This window comes from Lethenteron reissneri, chromosome 43 (assembly GCF_015708825.2).
Source record: "Lethenteron reissneri isolate LAM-NWPU_2019-01 chromosome 43, ASM1570882v1, whole genome shotgun sequence".
Lineage (NCBI taxonomy): Eukaryota > Metazoa > Chordata > Hyperoartia > Petromyzontiformes > Petromyzontidae > Lethenteron > Lethenteron reissneri.
The window spans coordinates 11,127,703-11,145,193 of NC_083821.1; the positions used below are offsets into that span (position 1 = coordinate 11,127,703).

General features: G+C 45.6%; 1 protein-coding gene across 2 annotated transcripts in view; it reads left to right on the top strand.

Annotated features, from left to right (window-relative positions):
• The window catches only part of LOC133353301 (potassium voltage-gated channel subfamily KQT member 4-like), a 107,296-nt gene that overhangs the window by 43,995 nt on the left and 45,810 nt on the right, over window positions 1–17,491 (top strand). For both annotated transcript variants that reach the window (XM_061569425.1, XM_061569424.1), the window contains exons 2-7: window positions 369–459; window positions 9,289–9,415; window positions 10,454–10,629; window positions 13,286–13,414; window positions 14,557–14,667; window positions 15,903–15,998. In XM_061569425.1, coding sequence (XP_061425409.1) covers window positions 369–459; window positions 9,289–9,415; window positions 10,454–10,629; window positions 13,286–13,414; window positions 14,557–14,667; window positions 15,903–15,998 — 730 coding nt within the window. The remainder of the gene's footprint in view (window positions 1–368; window positions 460–9,288; window positions 9,416–10,453; window positions 10,630–13,285; window positions 13,415–14,556; window positions 14,668–15,902; window positions 15,999–17,491) is intronic.

Consider the following 17,491-nt stretch of genomic DNA (forward strand, 5'->3'; position numbering starts at 1 on the left):
ACCACACAGGCATTGCTGCCACTGGGGTTCTCCTTTTCCTAGACTGCAGCAGGACATCGGAATGGCTAATATGAGACGTACGTTGCTATGAGTTCTGTGAGGCACGGAAGTGCCCAAAAGAGGCAAAACTTTCATTCTAGATTTGAAATTTTCGTGACTGCAAGGATCCATACTCTTTGGTTCTTTCAGTAAAGTCACGTAGATGACTGAAAGAACCAAAGAGTATAGGCAAAACCTTATCCTTAGCACTTAATGCATGCACCGTGCTGGTCCTAAAAGGTGCCCGGTTACAGCCGTTGCTTCAACAGTCTGGTAAACATCTACTTGGAGGGGATAAATTGCGCGCCGTGTGCGTGTGCGCTCTGCAGGTTCACATTGGTGTTCAGCTGCCTGGTGCTGTCTGTCTTCTCCACGGTGCCCCAGTACCAGGATCTCGCCTCCGAGGGCCTGCTCATCCTGGTGGGTACCAACTCGCCCGGCCTGGGGCTCTCGGTTAAACCTCACAACGTCTCCGCGTGTCCTCGGCTCTTTTGCGCCACGTGGCGTGAGCAGAGTAAGCGAAACGTTTCGGGCCCCAAGTAACTCAAGAGGCCCTGGATAATCGGCTAACACTCAGATACCTACACAGCCAAACAAACTCATAATTCTAATGGTTCAGCAGTTCCACTGCTGGATTATATTTTTTCCGCCTGATGATGACCGCTTGTGTTGCAATCTAAATGTCGTGATTAATTTTATTTTATACCTACGTGACTTTATCGAAAGAACCAAAGAGTATGGTTATTAAATACTTTAAAATTTAATTATTTTATTAACCGAATGATTTCACACAACTGTGATGTAGTGAAGCTATGTAGCTTGTACTACACGTCACGTTTGTAGTTTATCTGATACAGCTAGAACCGCCCCGTCCTATCTATCTCCTATGATCGTAACGAGAGGACAGGCGAGATATATAAAAAAACATCCAGGTAGAATTATGATGTTAAGTTGCGTAGTCTTCTTGTCCCCTCTCTTTATTCCATGACTGGTAGAGATGTACGTATGTGTGTTGAACTTCTTTCACACCGTATGTAGCCAACCGCTCTAATCGGAGGTCGCCAAACAGCTTTCCCGGAACCCAAGTGGCTCTTCGTTTCAAAGTTGTTCTTCCAGAGAGAATTCACGTGTCTGAAAAAGTGCCCAGAGACAACGACCTCATCAGCCCACGTGCGGTGGGTCTTGTCGGAGTGGCTGTTGACACCCACCTGTGCGTCTGGTTGTGCGCATGTGGGCGACTGTTGGGGATGTATAGGACAGGTTTTGTACGCGCGTCATGAAATCTGTGGACGTGAATGCGCGTATTTAAAAAAAAATTCTGAAATATGTTTTATTTCACATCCTCCCTCGCAACATCCTGACGTTCTGGACGGCATTATCAGGGACATCGACGATATCAGGCACAGCAGACTCATCAGAGCAGGCGGTGGGCGGGGAAGAGGGATTTTATTTGAGGAAGGGGGGGGGGCAGTCATTGCCATTCTGGGCTCAGATATTGAAGGTTTAGGAATGGACCCCATGCATGTGCTGCATTCTTCTTCTTTGTCTCTGAGCTCATAGCTCAGATGGTCAAGTGCGGAGATTGGGCCTAATTAATGCAACCATTGAGTATGGGGAGAGGGGGTTCGTGATTCGTTCACGTGCTCAATATGCTTTTCTTGGCCGCTATATCGAAAGCCCTAAACGCAATGTTGCGTTCTATGAATGCACGCATTTGTGAAGTTGACGGCAAAAGTGTGTGCGGTGGTGGCTGTTGCACGCACGCCTAAAGACGAGATGTCCAGGAGGTGGCAGAGGCTGTGATGGGGAGAAGAAAAGTGCCAGAGCAGCTGCAAGGCTAGGCTGAGAGATGGAGAAAAGCTGAATTGCACACCGGTGTAAAAAAATAACAATTTGTAAACTTTAAATGTCATACATTCAGACAAGTCGTTATCTGTTAACCCATATCTGATTAGGCTGTTGAAGCTAGATTAACACACTGGGAAAATTTCTCAATGGGTTTGACATTTGTAGCAACACAACATTTTACAGTAGGTCAAAAAGTTATTTACATTGCAGCATCTTACAGATTTTACAGACGCTGTAAAGTATCTTTATTCAAGTCTACGTCTGTTGCTTCGGGTGGGTGAGATACATATTCCACCCGCTCTGACGATAAATACAATTCAACGTGACAATTCATGGAGATTGATTGACGATTGACAAGGGAACGATAGGCTCAAAATCAAAATGCAGAAAAAGCAAAACGTACATTTCTTAGCAACGATATTTTAATAAATAAAATGTGTTTTTTTTCTCGTAAATAATCATCGTACCAAAACATCTTCAAGAAATGTTCTCCAGCACTATCATCATCATCTGTATGCGCTACACTCGTGTCCTGAAGACACGTGCACGTTTACACGCGACAACTGCATACATGGGTCAGTGTGAGAGGCGAACCAAATGGATAGCCGAATGTGATAGCAAACACCACTACAACATATATCTGTCACTATCGAACAAATAAGTGGCAGTGAATATACTGAGACCATTACCCATCGCTGGGGAGGGTTACACGAACGTATTGTTGGCTGTAGAATACCTTACGAGGCACGGGCTCTGCGTTGACCAAACAGCAGAGAACACAGCAGAAGCATTTCCCGAAAAAAAAAAATTTTGGATGAGAGATCACCCAAGACATTGTTTACAGACCGAGGGGCAAATTTTACATCAAATACTGATAGATGTGAAAAACAGGGAACATCTCCAAATCTACGTTTGTTAGATTAAATGGTCTCATGTCGTTAATTCTAATCACAATGACTTGGAACAACACAACTGTCTGCATACAGAACCACCCTTTATTCAGTTGCAATGCTCATGTGTGGGAGAGGTGCCAGGCCGAGTATTGACATTCAGCTTGCTTCGAATGAGCCCATGCTAAAAAACATCGTTAAATGATGAGATCGAATGCCTTAGGGGTGTGAAAGAATGGGCAATTAAAAATACAGCTTTGTGCCAGACACAGAGTGCTATAAATCATGTACAAATGGACGGAAATTAGAATTTAACTATATGGAGCAGAGCTTGGCTGCACTGCCCAGCACTTCTCGCGAGTCAAAGTGGAGCATTCGCACAGCCCTTGAAGGGTCCCGGGCAGAGGCTTCCACGTGGGACATTGTCCGTCGGGACCGATTAAATCTGCAAACAAACCTTCGAGGAAAAATGCCTACAATAAAGAGCTAAAACGTTTCCTGGAGAAAATGAAACGCAACAACAATCGGTGCCTATGGAACAAAGTTTAATTGGAATTCATAAATAATGACGAATCATACATTATGGAGGAAAAAATACATTACATAAAAAAGCAGAATAAAGAAATTAGTAGAGCTTGGGCAGGAATATAGAGCCACCAGAGTGACCTCGTGATTTTGTGACGACGGGTGACAAAGGTTGAACACGTTCAAAATGGACCCCGAGTCGGGGGTCTAAAGAACGGCGAGGGAGTTCATGACGGAGTAGGTCACTAGTGTGTGAAGAATTGAGTTATAAAGCAACATCTAATTTAGTCCCATAATAAACCTCGCACGGACTTTGTGTGAAGAAGTCTCATTGTCCGATGCGAGGTCGGCAGCAGAATTGTTGTTGCGCTAATAACTCGGATGTTGTGGTGGTGCTGGTGGTGGCTGTTCCGTGCGTGTCGCGTAGTTGGCGGTCGCTGTGCTGTGGTTGCGGTGCGCGGTGCGCCTCAGCGATTGTGGAAGCTTGTGCGCATCGGTTAAATCTGTTGATTCATTTTTTTTGTTTATACTAAATTATTTAAATACATCTCTTTTTTTATTTTACCAGGTGAAGCTCACTGAGCTGCGTAGCTCTTTTTCAGATGCGACCTGGCCACAAATGATAGCCAAAACAAAGTGGCTTATCACGTGGAATTTCAAAGCAGCCAAATCCTATAAACGCCACTCCTCTACTGCACACCCACACCTGTTTATTAATCTGTTGTACAAACTTGAACTGTGCCACTCAAGTTCACGTCGCATTTGAAACATTGGGCGTAACTCATACTTTTTTTTTTATTACTAACGAACAATTTTTTTTTATTTTACAAGGTAAAGCCCACTGAGATATGTAGATCTCTTTCAGAAGCGACCTGGCTATCAAAAATAATAATAGCTCAACGAAGTGGATTATCGTGTGGAAATGTATCGCAGCCAAATATTATAAACGTGTGTGCATTTTAAAAGGTGAGGGACAAAACCGGAGAGCCCTGGAGAAGAATCCACGCGGCCACGGTGAGAACATTCAGACTCCAAATATACAGCAGGCGTCAGGGTCGGGATTGAAACCACTAGTTCCTGCATACCAGGCGAGGTAATTAACATCTGGTCACCGTGGCGCCCCAATATATATCTAAAGGAGATGATTTTCTTCCGTGTCAAAAGTTTATTATTTATCATCATAAAGATGTCGTCATCCAGGCGAACATTACACTTACATAATTGTTTGACTTGTAACTCCCTCCTCTACAGTATCACTAATGTGCTCCTCCACAAACTCAAGTTGGTCCAATTGCCAAATGCCCTCATTCTCACCTGGTCATGTTTAATTCGTTTTTGGCTTTCACTGGCTCCCAATACATTCCCACATCTATATATATATTAAAGTCAAAAATTGTGTGTGGGTTTGTGGCGGGGTTTGTGACGGGGTTTGTGTGTGGTCGCGCGCTTGGCTCTCCAACGGTGGAGTTTAAGTAAGAAGAAAAATAGCCAGGTACCATGCCATAAGCCCCGCCATGAGCAAGTGCTATTCCTTTTTCACATCCGTCAACTTTAAATTAGTTTAAATAGCGATTTAGTGCGATTTCTGCGTGCTTTCTTCCTATTTATTTATTTATGACGCGTGCACAACCATACCAACTCACGCCCCTTTGGTGGGGAGGACGGCCCATGCCAAGTCGCACGCCTTCGGTGGGAGTGAGGGGGACGTTTTTTTTCGCGTTAAAAATCCTATAAAAATACATTAAACGCTCAGGTAAATTTTTCACTGTCTCATGGCCCCCCCACCCCGATGCATGCAGTTATTACTACTATACAGTCGGTAGATGCTACCACTATAGGCCATAGATATTACTGCAGAGCGGCCGGGGACATCGTGCGTTAGGGGGGGGGGGGGTGTCAGGGCTAGCAGCCCAGCCCCAGCCTGCCAAGGTGCCACCTCGGCCGGCTGGACAATCTAGGCGAGGCCGGAGGCTCTGCACGGGACTAGGCCTCACCACGCCACTCTGTCAGGTTAGTACTTTGTGCTATAGAATCGATAAATACTGCTATCGAGTCAGCATGTACTACTGTAGTGATAGCAGGTACCACCACAGTCGGTATACACTGCTGTAATCATAGCAGGTACCACAACAGTCAGTATGCACTGCTGTAATCATAGCAGGTACACCACAGTGTGCATTGCTGCAGTGAAAGCAGGTACCACCACAGTATGCACTGCTGTAATCATTGCAGGTACCACCACCATAGCCAGTACGCACTGCTGTTAGATTTTTAAGAGTAGTTTTGAAATATTTTTAAGACCCGGGCAATGCCGGGTACTTCCCGCTAGTTATAAATAATGATCACAGGCGTTCCTATCCCATGTCGGTTCAAGGGTTTGTTTGACCACATGTTATCACACTGGCCAGTGTGGATTGATGAAGCGTCACTCGGAGTCAAGGGCTGTGCTTCAGGACTGTCCCACATTGGACTGTCTGACCCAGAATGTTTTAAGGCGTTTTTTTGTTTAAAGTTTACTATTCAAATCAACCCAGCCAGTTTACCGTTTCAAAATGCGGGCCTGTTCCAACAAAACTCCCTTCAGCTAACCTTCGTCACACCGCGTGGCCGCAAAGTGCACCTTGCCTGGCACAGGTGTCATGGTGCCATTTATTGATGAATGGCGATTGTTATTATAGTTGTGTGTGTGCGCGTGTGGCTCAAGTATTTTTGAAACTGGTGTTGTGTGTGTGCATCATCTGTGGTAAGATTGCCACTCGACTACGTTTGAACAGTGTATTGGATAGTGATTGAAATCTGTACCCAGGAATGTATCACCAGGCCTTCAGACAGAATTTTTTAATAGACTTGTCACATCAACACATAATTCACACTAATGTGAAGGTTTACTGGGTACCTACAACATTTTGCAATCATTGCTGGTCCAGTGGGATATCGCATGTGCGCAGTCATTTAGAGCAAAGCTGAGGCGCTTAGTTAATTAAGTCAATGCATCATCTGAAAATTGTAATCGACCCTCCACTATTGTGGTTGATTGCTCTTCGCCCGTCATCCTTTATAAGGGAGCACTTGCCCCCAACATTATATGTGGGCTTCGTGGGGAGGTCTTTGTCCTATTGTGGTCGCGTAATAAATTTTGGATTTACGATGCGTAAAATAAATGCAACGACATCGTCCAATCGCCGCGATGCTAACAGATAGCCTTCTTGGCTGTGCCCGAGCCCGATCTTGTTTGAACGTCTGGAAGCTCGGCGGGTATTCAAGACCTGCAATAAAGCTGCTGGGACGGAGGAATCGCCGCTGTGCGCGCGTGTGATGGGTTGCGTGCCGTGTTCACGCGACGCGTTGCGACGTGAGATTGCGACGTGAGGTTGCTTTGTGCCGTGTGCTCCAAGCGGCTTCGCTCTCGTTTGTCAGCCAGTCCTGGCTGCTCCTGCGGTCGAACTGAAATCGGTTGGAGCGTAATGCCATTCGAACTGATCGCAACAGCAACGTTTAATGGGCAATGTCATGGGAGCACTCATGGTGATTTAAAATGTACAGGTAGGAACAATTCGGCTAAATTGGTTGTTGATGATTTCTGTGCGAATCCATTTGAGGCCTTGAACTTTCCTATTGAATCTAGATGTGAAGCTTTCGTGACTGCAGGAATCCATACTCTTTGGTTCTTTCGGTAAAGTCACGTAGGTAGAAAATAATTATACGATCAAATATACGTGTAGCAGGCAGCATAGCAAAAGCTACAGCTATGCTGCTTGGTGCACGCGTTTGATCTCATTCAAATTATGTTGCTTGCGTGTTGGTTGTAATGGGAATTCGCATGTTGCTCCGAGCAGCAGGCTTGTTGTGTTGAACTGATCCCACCGTGGTTCATCGTCGACTCTCCAAAGCCTTGGCCTTTTCTGCGTGACTCGATGGCAGAAGACACAATGCAGAGTAGGCATCGGACCCTCTCCAAGTCTGTTCACCGACCCAGTCGATTCGGTGAAGATCCTGGCCAGAGAGTGAGATGCAGGGGTGGGGGGCCTTGGTTACGCATGCGAGGGTGTCAGAGCCATCTTTTGAGGCTGGGTTGCTTGGTGGCCAGCAGAGGGCAGTGCAGAAAAAAAACATTCTATTGTTCAAACGTGCTTCTGTGGTTTGCTTCACAAACGTGTGCAAACCAGCATGGTGAAGTATAGCCAAATAACCCCTCCACTCTATCAAGGTGTGGGGAGATCCTCATCCGGCAGGTTGATTGACAAAAGTGCTGTACAATGTTTATGGATTATCTTGAGAGCAAGTGCACGTGGCACTACTGTGTTGGTGCACTGAGCCAGATTGTGATGACCCTTACATTAGAATCCTCCCAGTCCCCTTTTGTGCCATGAATACAATGGACTCAGCCTTGCAGGTTACCAGAGGAAGGCACAGATATGTTAGAGGATTCCAGTTGGGTCTATAAATACAGACATGTGCTCAAGTCCAGCTTTGTTCATTACACTGCTGGATGAAGCCCCCCCCCCCCTCACTGCCATTGTTCATGGAGGATATTTCACCATGCTGGTCAGTCCATATTCGTGAATGGGTGTGTACCAAGGACCGGTTCAGGTATCACTCGCCATTCATAGAAGTCGTGGCCGGGAACCGACCACCGGTGGCTGGGTCCGTGAAGCACTCTTGCTCACCTCTGCACCATTGCTGCATCCACATTGGATGGATAGGCACGAGGCAATGCATTCACTCACCCACGCAGCCAAAACAGAGCTTTTGCAGTGGCGTAAGATAACCTTGAAGAATGTAACGTGAAAGTCTGAAACATTGCAAATACAAAATGTGAACACAAAGCACTTTGTGTGTGTGCATCTCGATTTTTCGAAAACAAAAAGAGTTAGGATGGCAATGTCTGGCATGTGGAAAGCTGGCGCATGCCGTTTATTTATTGTATCAATCTACTTTCTCAAAATTTAATTTATACAAACTTATACAGTCATTCTATGTCATACAAAAAATGTATGTGCACAAACTAGCTTTGTTAAAATCATATTTAGTAAAATTATTTCAAGATAAGCAACCCACCACTTGAATTGGTAAAAGTAGCAAAATATGCATTGGTATGTGCACGAATACTTAGTGTTTGTGGTTACAAACTATATTTTAGTTTACCAGGTAAGGCACACTGAGCTGTCACTTTTTTTCAGAAGTGGCCTGGCCACAAATGATAGCTCAACATAGTGGCTTATCACGTGGACATTCATAGCAGCCAAATACTCTAAACACACGTTTCTAAACGTGGAGGGAAAAACCGTAGGACCTGGAAAAAATACACGTGACCACGGGGAGACAACATGCAAACTCCAAATACACAGGCATCAGGGTCAGGATCAAACCCACATCTCTATATGTGTGGACACTTGCAGTACATTCACTTCAGAAATGCAAACTTAGAGAGACTGTGGTCGGTTCTCAATTCACCAAATCCATCTCGGTCTCCCCAGCATGGATAGTGACCGCACAATACCAGGTCTTACTTATTTTAGGCTGAACCAACCTTGAAACTTTTTATAATATGTCTAGAAATCTCTTGTTGAGCTTCAGTTCAGTCTGCTAACGACCCGGCCATTTCCCTTCCCCTCGCACACACACACAAAGATCCCCCTGTGTAGCCTTAACAAACCGTTGGGGCAAGTGCTGTTAGCGAGTAGCACCTGTGAAGGCCGGCACGGCACACGAGGGCGTGGGTGGCCAGCACCACGCCCGGCCGCCTTTGTCTTCCCTAGTAGGCGATATTTACACACCGCACCAGGTACTTATTTGAGGCTGAGTCGACCTAGGGGATGCCCAGGACCGGTTCAGATAATCGTCACTGGCGTTGGCCATGAGCGGGAATCGAACTCGGGTGGTCGAGTTCGTAGCGCAGCGTAGCGCTAACCCACGACGCTGCAACGCTGCAAGTCTCAACCGCGTCTCGTTCCCTCCCTGCTTGTCTATCTGCGTGCCCGTGCAGGAGTACATCATGATCGTGGTGTTTGGCATCGAGTACATTGCGCGCATCTGGGCGGCCGGCTGCTGCTGCCGCTACCGGGGCTGGAGGGGCCGTCTCAAGTTCTCCAGGAAGCCCTTCTGCGTGATCGGTGAATGCATCCGCTCCTACCAACTCTCGTGCGTGGCATGGCTTAGGGTTGCCACCTTGCCCCGCTTTTTTTGTGTGTCCTAGAATCATCCTCTCCTTGAGGTAGCTGTCCGAGATCACAGATTCGGATCGTGACGCCGGCTGAGGAATAGTCTATTTTTTTTGCGAAATACGTCACGGGATCTTTAACGTTAATTGTCAGGCAGACGGCGCGTATTGTTATGCTATAGAACCCACAGTGATAACCAGGGCAGCCGCTGGAGTTGAACCATGCACTTAATGAACGCACTGCAGCTAGGCCTGGGGTCGGCAACATATCTATATCTTTCTGAGACACTGACAATCCCAAATGTTGTCAGTCGCTTCGTTAAAACGCCACTCAAGACAATGCATTTTTTCATGTAGGTCTTCCCACATCCTTCCCATTTTTAAATGTAGTTAATTTTTATTTTATTGTAGAAGTGGAAACTCTGTAGCGATGAAACCAAGGTCACTGAATATACTCGAATTGCCACGCTATAATTTTTCATGATACAATAACACATTTCACAGTATTATTCTCGAAATATTAGTTTCCCCCAACTTTATAATTGCATTTCGAATTTTATTGTGTTGTGCGTGTGCTTCACTGTACTTTGTGTATGAGTAAATATGATTTAAATACAATTCACACAAAATAATTCTGCCGTAAGTCTTTTAATCAGTGTAACTTTGCAATCAATTACACCGAGATCGCACGGATGCTGTCAGTTTCACAATAACTAAATGGTTACTGTAACGATGAAAATGTCACATAATAAACATGCCATCAATCCACTCTAAAACACATTTCGAATAAGTAATTGTATTGAGAGCTTTTTAATTTTGTCCATATTTTCCTCCCATATAAAATGAGCCACTATAATCACAATGTATTTTTTCGGTAAATCAGAACGATGAGAAGTGAGTGTGTGAAATGTTTTGGGTGGCTCAGGCGTGTAACCGTTATATATACTGTGCATATATATACTAACCGTTATCCTCGGTGCTGTGTTTCCAGACATCATCGTGCTGATCGCATCGCTGGCCGTGCTGGCGGCTGGGACGCAGGGGAACGTGTTCGCGACGTCGGCGCTGCGCTCGCTGCGCTTCCTGCAGATCCTGCGCATGGTCCGCATGGACCGCAGGGGCGGCACCTGGAAGCTGCTGGGCTCCGTGGTCTACGCGCACAGCAAGGCGAGGGATAGGCCCCCAATTGGCGCAAACGGCCGCAACAACAACAAATGCCACTATGGCGTTGGTTATCGGGGTTTGTGCGCTGTCGAGTTCTCCGATGTGTTTTCGGATTTTACCCGAGTGTTGTTCCGCTCGCCGGAAGTGTCTGCAGGAGTTACCATCACGTGAAAAGCGAAACGTCGGGACGTGTTTCTCCTCTCGTGTTTTTGTACTGTTTGTTGTTGGAACGTTCTTACCCACCCTGACTGGACACCTGTGAAAAAGAGCTTCATAGCTCATCGGATTCCTGTTGCAGTATAAACACATATTCGGATTCTGATTTGCCAAACCGCATGTGGTAACAACTGGAAAGCAAATTGGAGAGCTGCAAGTTCTTGGGAATAGTGGGAACTTACCTTGGCCACGGTCTATGCACGTGCAGTTATCGTATGAATGGGTGGGCAGCCCGTGACGCAATAGGATAGAGAAGAGGTCGTGTCCATCATTTTGGTCGTGGCGAGTTTTGTTGGGCAAATAACCATTCAGTAAAATCGATCACGTCTGACAAGCGGCTGAATGGACTCATTTCAACCGTTGTCTTTGTGCAGGTAGGATATTGTGCATGTAACAGCCCTTATGTCAATCTACTGCTGGATGAGACTACTCTTCACGCTGTGCGGATCGTGGGGTTTTATCAGAATCAAAATCAGAATATTTAGGAATACTGGAGGAATGTCCAGTCAGGGCGGGTAAGAACGTTCCAACAAACAAAACAAAAACATGATAGGAGTGCAAAGTACAGGAAAGTTAAATAAATGACCCAAACAGAGACAAATGAAACTAAACCATCTCCATCCAACCAGGCGAAGCCCACTGAGGTATTAACATATTTTTCAGAAGCGACCTGGCCACCAATGATAGCTCAACAAAATCGCTTATCATTTGGACATCTATAGCAGCAAAACAAATCTCAATAATGAGTGCGGGTTGGCAGAGGTGGGGAGTGTGACAATGAACTTGGCTGTTCTGCCCTCTGCTGGCCAACAGCACGAAACCGCAGTCTAATCGGGCAGTGTGATTTGGCGTAACTCAGGAGTCGGAAAAAAATAAAGCAATATTTCAACAGCCGCATGATTTTCGTAATATTAGTTTCCCACGACTTTATAATTGCATTTCGCATTTTATTGTTTTATGCTGCGCTGTACTTTGTGTATGAGTAAATATGATTTAAATAGAATTCATACGAAATAATCCTGCCATAAGTATTTTAATCAGTGCCACTTTATAATCAATAACACCTGAGATTGCACAGATGCTGTCAATTTCACAAGAACTAAATGGTTACTGTAACGATGAAAATGTCAAATCAACCTGCCATCAATCCACTATAAACACATTTCGAATGAGTAATTTGAATTTAGAGCTTTTTTATTTTATCAAGTATTTTTTATATATGAAATGGGCCACAATAAGCACGTAGTTTTTTTTGGAAAATCGGGAAACGATAAGAAGTGATTGTGTGAAGTTTCTGGGTGGCTCAGGCGTGTAACCGTTATATATACTGTGTATATGAGTAAATATTAGCGATATCGCTCTTTTTCAGAGGTAACCTGGCTATTACAAATGATAACTCAACGAAGTGGCTAATCACGTGGAAATGTATTTGAGCCAAATACTCTGAAAGCACGTTGGTTCTAATTGTGAAGGGAAAAACCAGATGATCCGGAGAAAATCCACGCAACCACGGGGAGAGAGACACACGCAAACTCCAAATATACAGCAAGCATCAGGGTCGGGATCTAACAGACGACCTCCTGTACACCCGGCGAGGTCGTTAACATCTCACCACTGTAGCGCCGAAAATAGTCATTAAACTCGGTGAGGCATTCCTGGGTAAATGAGTGGAAGTTAAACAATCACTTTGCTTCAGTCAAAATAATTAGAATCACTATTTATACTGGAGAAATCCGATGAGCTATAAAGCTCTCTTTGATAGATGTCCAGTAGGGGCGGGTCAGAAAGTTACAACAACAAAGTGTAGGATAGGTCAACAAATCACTGAACAAAAACATTCTGCTGGGTGGCAGGTAAAGCAGAATATACAGATCATCTCGATTATCTGATAAATACTGAAAACATTCTATGTAAGAAATTATAGATTGTCAGTACACTCACTCCGATTAAGAGCCAGGCTACAGTCTACATTAGTGTTTCTTTGTTTTTATTATTTTTCTGTAAAAAAAAAATTGTATTCACTTTATTTTTATTATTATTTTTCTATCTATGTGACTTTACCGAAAGAACCAAAGAATACAAAGAATATAAGAAAATAGTAAAAATATTTTCAAAGCCTAGTTTGCATCAGTTTTGTATTTATACGTGTGCTTGTTTTATGCAAGCCATATATTCCCAACATTACGCCGGATAATTGAGAGCCGACTGTGTTTTTAATTTGTAATGTGACGCTACTGCACAGGGTTTCACGGTTGTACCCTACAGCTGTCTGTTGGGTTGTACTGATTAGCACGGTTGGCTACGCACGGTGTGAAAGAAGTTCAACATGCTTGTGTGTTGTTCGACACTCGGCGCCTCTTCAGTAATTGAATTTCGTTCCTGAAGAAGCTGGGCATATGAAGTCACGCGGCTCTTATGACTGTGCTTGGTGGTGGTGGTGCAGGAGCTGATCACGGCTTGGTACATCGGCTTCCTGGTGCTGGTGTTCTCCTCGTTCCTCGTCTATCTGGCCGAGAAGGACGAGAACCAGAAGGAGTTCGGCACCTACGCCGACGCACTCTGGTGGGGCACGGTGAGATGAGGAACCGATCTGTGTGGAGGTGGCTGCGAAGGCAAAGGCAGAGATCCCCCATGTAGCCTTCAACAGGCTGTCGGGGAAAGTGCCGTCAGGGAGCACCGATACATTAAGGTCGGGACAGAGCACGAGGGGGGGTCTGTGAACGGCACCACGCCCGGCCGCATTTATCTCCAAAACGCTGACGTTACACACTGCACTAGGTACTCATCTTAAGGCTGAGTCGATTTAGGGGGGGCCCAAGACTGCTTCAGATATTTGTGACCAATGTTGGCTGTTGGTCTACATCCTCGTATTCTGTCGTGGCAGCTTGTGCTCCTGAATCCTACATACGTGTCTCATGTGTGTTTGTAAAGTTAAAGGCGTGGTGGGAAGCCCCCGGTCTGCAGGCCGAGAATCCGCCCCACGACTTCATATCACACGGCCAGCAGCCACATCTCACCCACCACATTAAAACTGCCCACAAATTACATTCATGCATCATTACAAGGATGTTAGCTGCATTAATGAGGTACTAGAGGGGAATATTGTTTATCTGGTAATACGGAGTTTAGAACTTTATTGCACTCGGTCATTGATGTCACCACAAGGGGCCTGCAGCAGTAACAGATGCGACCACAGCGGCATGTTAATACATGTCCTTGCGAAAGGTATTCAAGATACCTATCCGACCCTCCTTAATAAAAAGGTTTCCCACCCCTGGACCAAAGCACCTTAATGCGTGTGCGTTTGTGGGCATCACGGTGGTGAGATGTTCGCTACGTCGTCTGGTATGCAGGAGATCGTGGGTTCGATCCCAACCCTGACGCCTGTATATTTGGAGTTTGCATGTTCTCCCTGTGGTCATGTGGATTTTTATCTGGGTCCTCCCATTTTTCCCTCCACATTTAGAAACATGCGTTCAGAGCATTTGGCTGCTATACATTTCCATATGATAGGCAACTTCGTTGAAATGTCATTTGTGGCCAGGTTGCGTCTCTGAAATAGAGCTATATTGATAGCTCAGTGGGCTTTACCAGTGTAAGATAAAAACAAAAGTTTATAGTTTGTTTGTGTTTGCATAGCTGTCGGTCACATCTGTGTGTGTGGGGGGGGGGGGGGGGGCATGCCTGCGTGCAATGTGGATGGCTCCTGCACAGATCACGCTCACCACCATCGGCTACGGGGACAAGTGCCCGGTGACGTGGGTGGGGCGGCTCATGGCGGCCAGTTTCGCGCTGCTCGGGATATCCTTCTTCGCCCTCCCAGCCGTACGGGCCCACACACATGCTGCATGCTGCGCTTCCCAACCATCCACACTGTTGATGATAATGACAACAACTTGCATTTATATAGCTGCCATAATAGTTCAGAGATGTGGACACGGTGGAAGATAGAAGAAAGTGAGAATCACAGAGCAGAAATTAGAATGTTGAGATGGATGTTTGGAATATTAGTAGTGGAAAGGAGGTAGAATGAAGTAGAAACTTAGCGGGGGTTACTCGTGTTTTTGAAGGTATTCGATATGAGACTTAGATGGTTTGGTAAGTGTTGAGAAGAGACAACGAAGATGCAATTAGAAGGTATATGTCGACCAAGACTCGCACAAACTCATATAGAGACCCATAGACTCACACAGATCTACAAAGCTACACAGGGACCCATAGACTAATACAAACATCTGTTGGAAGTGCTATGGAGATGCTACCCCGAGGCAGGACAGAGGAGTAGAGGGAGACTGAGGGTGAGATGGAAGGATACTTTGGAACGAGAGGTGATGTCTAGAGAATGTGTCAAGTGTTTTACATTTTTCAATTTGCTTTCCGATATGTTTACAAACACGTGGCCACTGAGTCTGCTGACCCGCGGTTCGTGAGGATATTGCATTGATTTGTTTTGCAAGCACGGTTAATCCGCAACCCGGATAATTCACCCACGGATAATCTTCAGTGAACTGTATAGTAATCCCTCAGTTAACAGTGACATCGGTTAAGGGTTTTCATGTTAACGTTTCGCCTCCCATAAGACCCCATAGTTTCGACTTAACGTTAACATTCTGAGTAACGGTATGTTTACGTAATGCACGCGGGCACCAATTTGGACCAATCCGAGAAGTCGTTAAGTGAGGCTGAGCCATGCCCTCAGACAATCAGCTACGACCATTTATGAGCGTTTAGACCTCGATTTACTTTGTTTACATTGTTTTGGCAGTGAAACAGTCTCTCTTGCAGACTCAATGATTTTTAAAATATAATTTTTCAACTTATAAGTTAATTTAATTCACAGTTATTTCGGTTAGCAGTAAGTTTTCGTGGAACGAATACATTGTTTTTACTGAGGGACTACTGTCTAAGGGTGGCTCTGAGGATTTGCCCACTAATTCGCATATCTAACCATCCCCTATCTCTCTGCCTTCCCCTGGTCCCTTGTCCAAATGTTCATCGATTCCCCATGCCCTTGGGGGCTGCACGGGCCCCATTCTGCCTCCCCCCTCACCAACCCCAAGGGAATCCTGGGCTCAGGATTTGCCCTCAAGGTGCAAGAGCAGCATCGTCAGAAACACTTTGAGAAGAGACGCAGCCCGGCTGCAGGGCTCATACAGGTAAGAGGTACCCATACAGCCAGACAAAGAGAGCGCGCTCGTACACACACAGACGCGGATGCCGTCACGTGGGGGAAAGAGTCACCGACAGTTGGAAGAACACAACAATGCATCTGTGACAAAAACAAAAAAAGAGTTTGATAATTCGGTGGAAAATAAAAGAACTGCATTGGTAGTGGTGTTCGCTCATTTTCCTCTGCTGTCCACGCAGTCTGGAACTCTCCTACCTCAGTCGTCTGTGCTGTTGTCTTCTTGCCCTGCTGAAATTCAGGCTAGAGACTTTATTACCTCGGCTTAAGGCTAACTGTGTCTCTATAAAATAAAGATGCTAACTGTTACTATGCTACGTCTTGTAATACAGTCGTGTTTCAATGCTATATAAATGCAAAATATATGATGCAAGTACAAAAAATAATCATGAAATAAATCCCAGCACTATTACAATTGAAATGTTGTAATAAAAATTATTATAAGAGGCTACTGTTTGAGTTAACGAACTTTTCAGAGTGAAGGCCTCTAAAAAGGGCTATTGCCCACAACGCGAGCATGCTCTGTTATAAAGCAGTACTAATGATGACTGCGGTGCATTTATTTGGATCTGTGGATATGTAGGGGTGTTACGGAGGGGGTGTTATACAGTTGTGTCGGACGGTAAACAAACACTGGGCGTGGCTATGTCTGTGCGCGGGGAGGTGTTCACAGCGACGTCCGCACCGTTCAGCCTGGGGGGCTGACACTGAGCTGGGATCCCCCGCGGCCCCACCCCTCAACGGGGGAGGGATATATAAAGGGGTGAGCCGGAGGGCTTGGGGCAGTATGTATTAAGCTTAAACCAGTGAAGAAGGAAGATCTACTAGATAGAGCCCTGGGACTCCCCTGGATCGCTGCCCTTCTCAGGGCTGACCAGGACCGAGCCAGTGGCGTGGCCCCGAGAGCCAGAGCCGATGCTCTTGTCAGAGCCGGTCTGGGGTCTCCGGGCGCCGTAATCCCAGCTTAACCAGGGCTGGGTTAGCTAGCCTCCCCTAGCCCGATAGTGGAGGACCTAGAGGTAGGCTAGGTGTAGCCTAGAGCGTGACTTCCCAGTTAGACGGGTGAAGGGGCCGACACCCCTTCCAGTGCTGTACGTCCCGGTCTGTGTTGTACCTTGCACTGAATAAATAAGTGTGCCTCCAACCCCGGCGTCCAAGTCCTCCTGGACATTACTACAGATACATTGTTAAAGATAAAATGTGTAGATTAATGGAATGTAAAAAAAAACATTGGTTGGCGCATGAAGTTTTGGACGCTTTAGGCCTGTGTTGAACAACTATGTAAACAAAAATGGCCGCCAAGCTATTGCCCACCAAGAACTCGCAGAGACAAAAAAAGATAGATGAGTGAGATGAAAGAAAGCTAGACTAGGAGGTAGATTTAGATAAAAGTTACTAAACGTTAATGATCGTATATACAGACGTTATGATGGCGTTTGACATTATAACGCCTCTACGTAACCG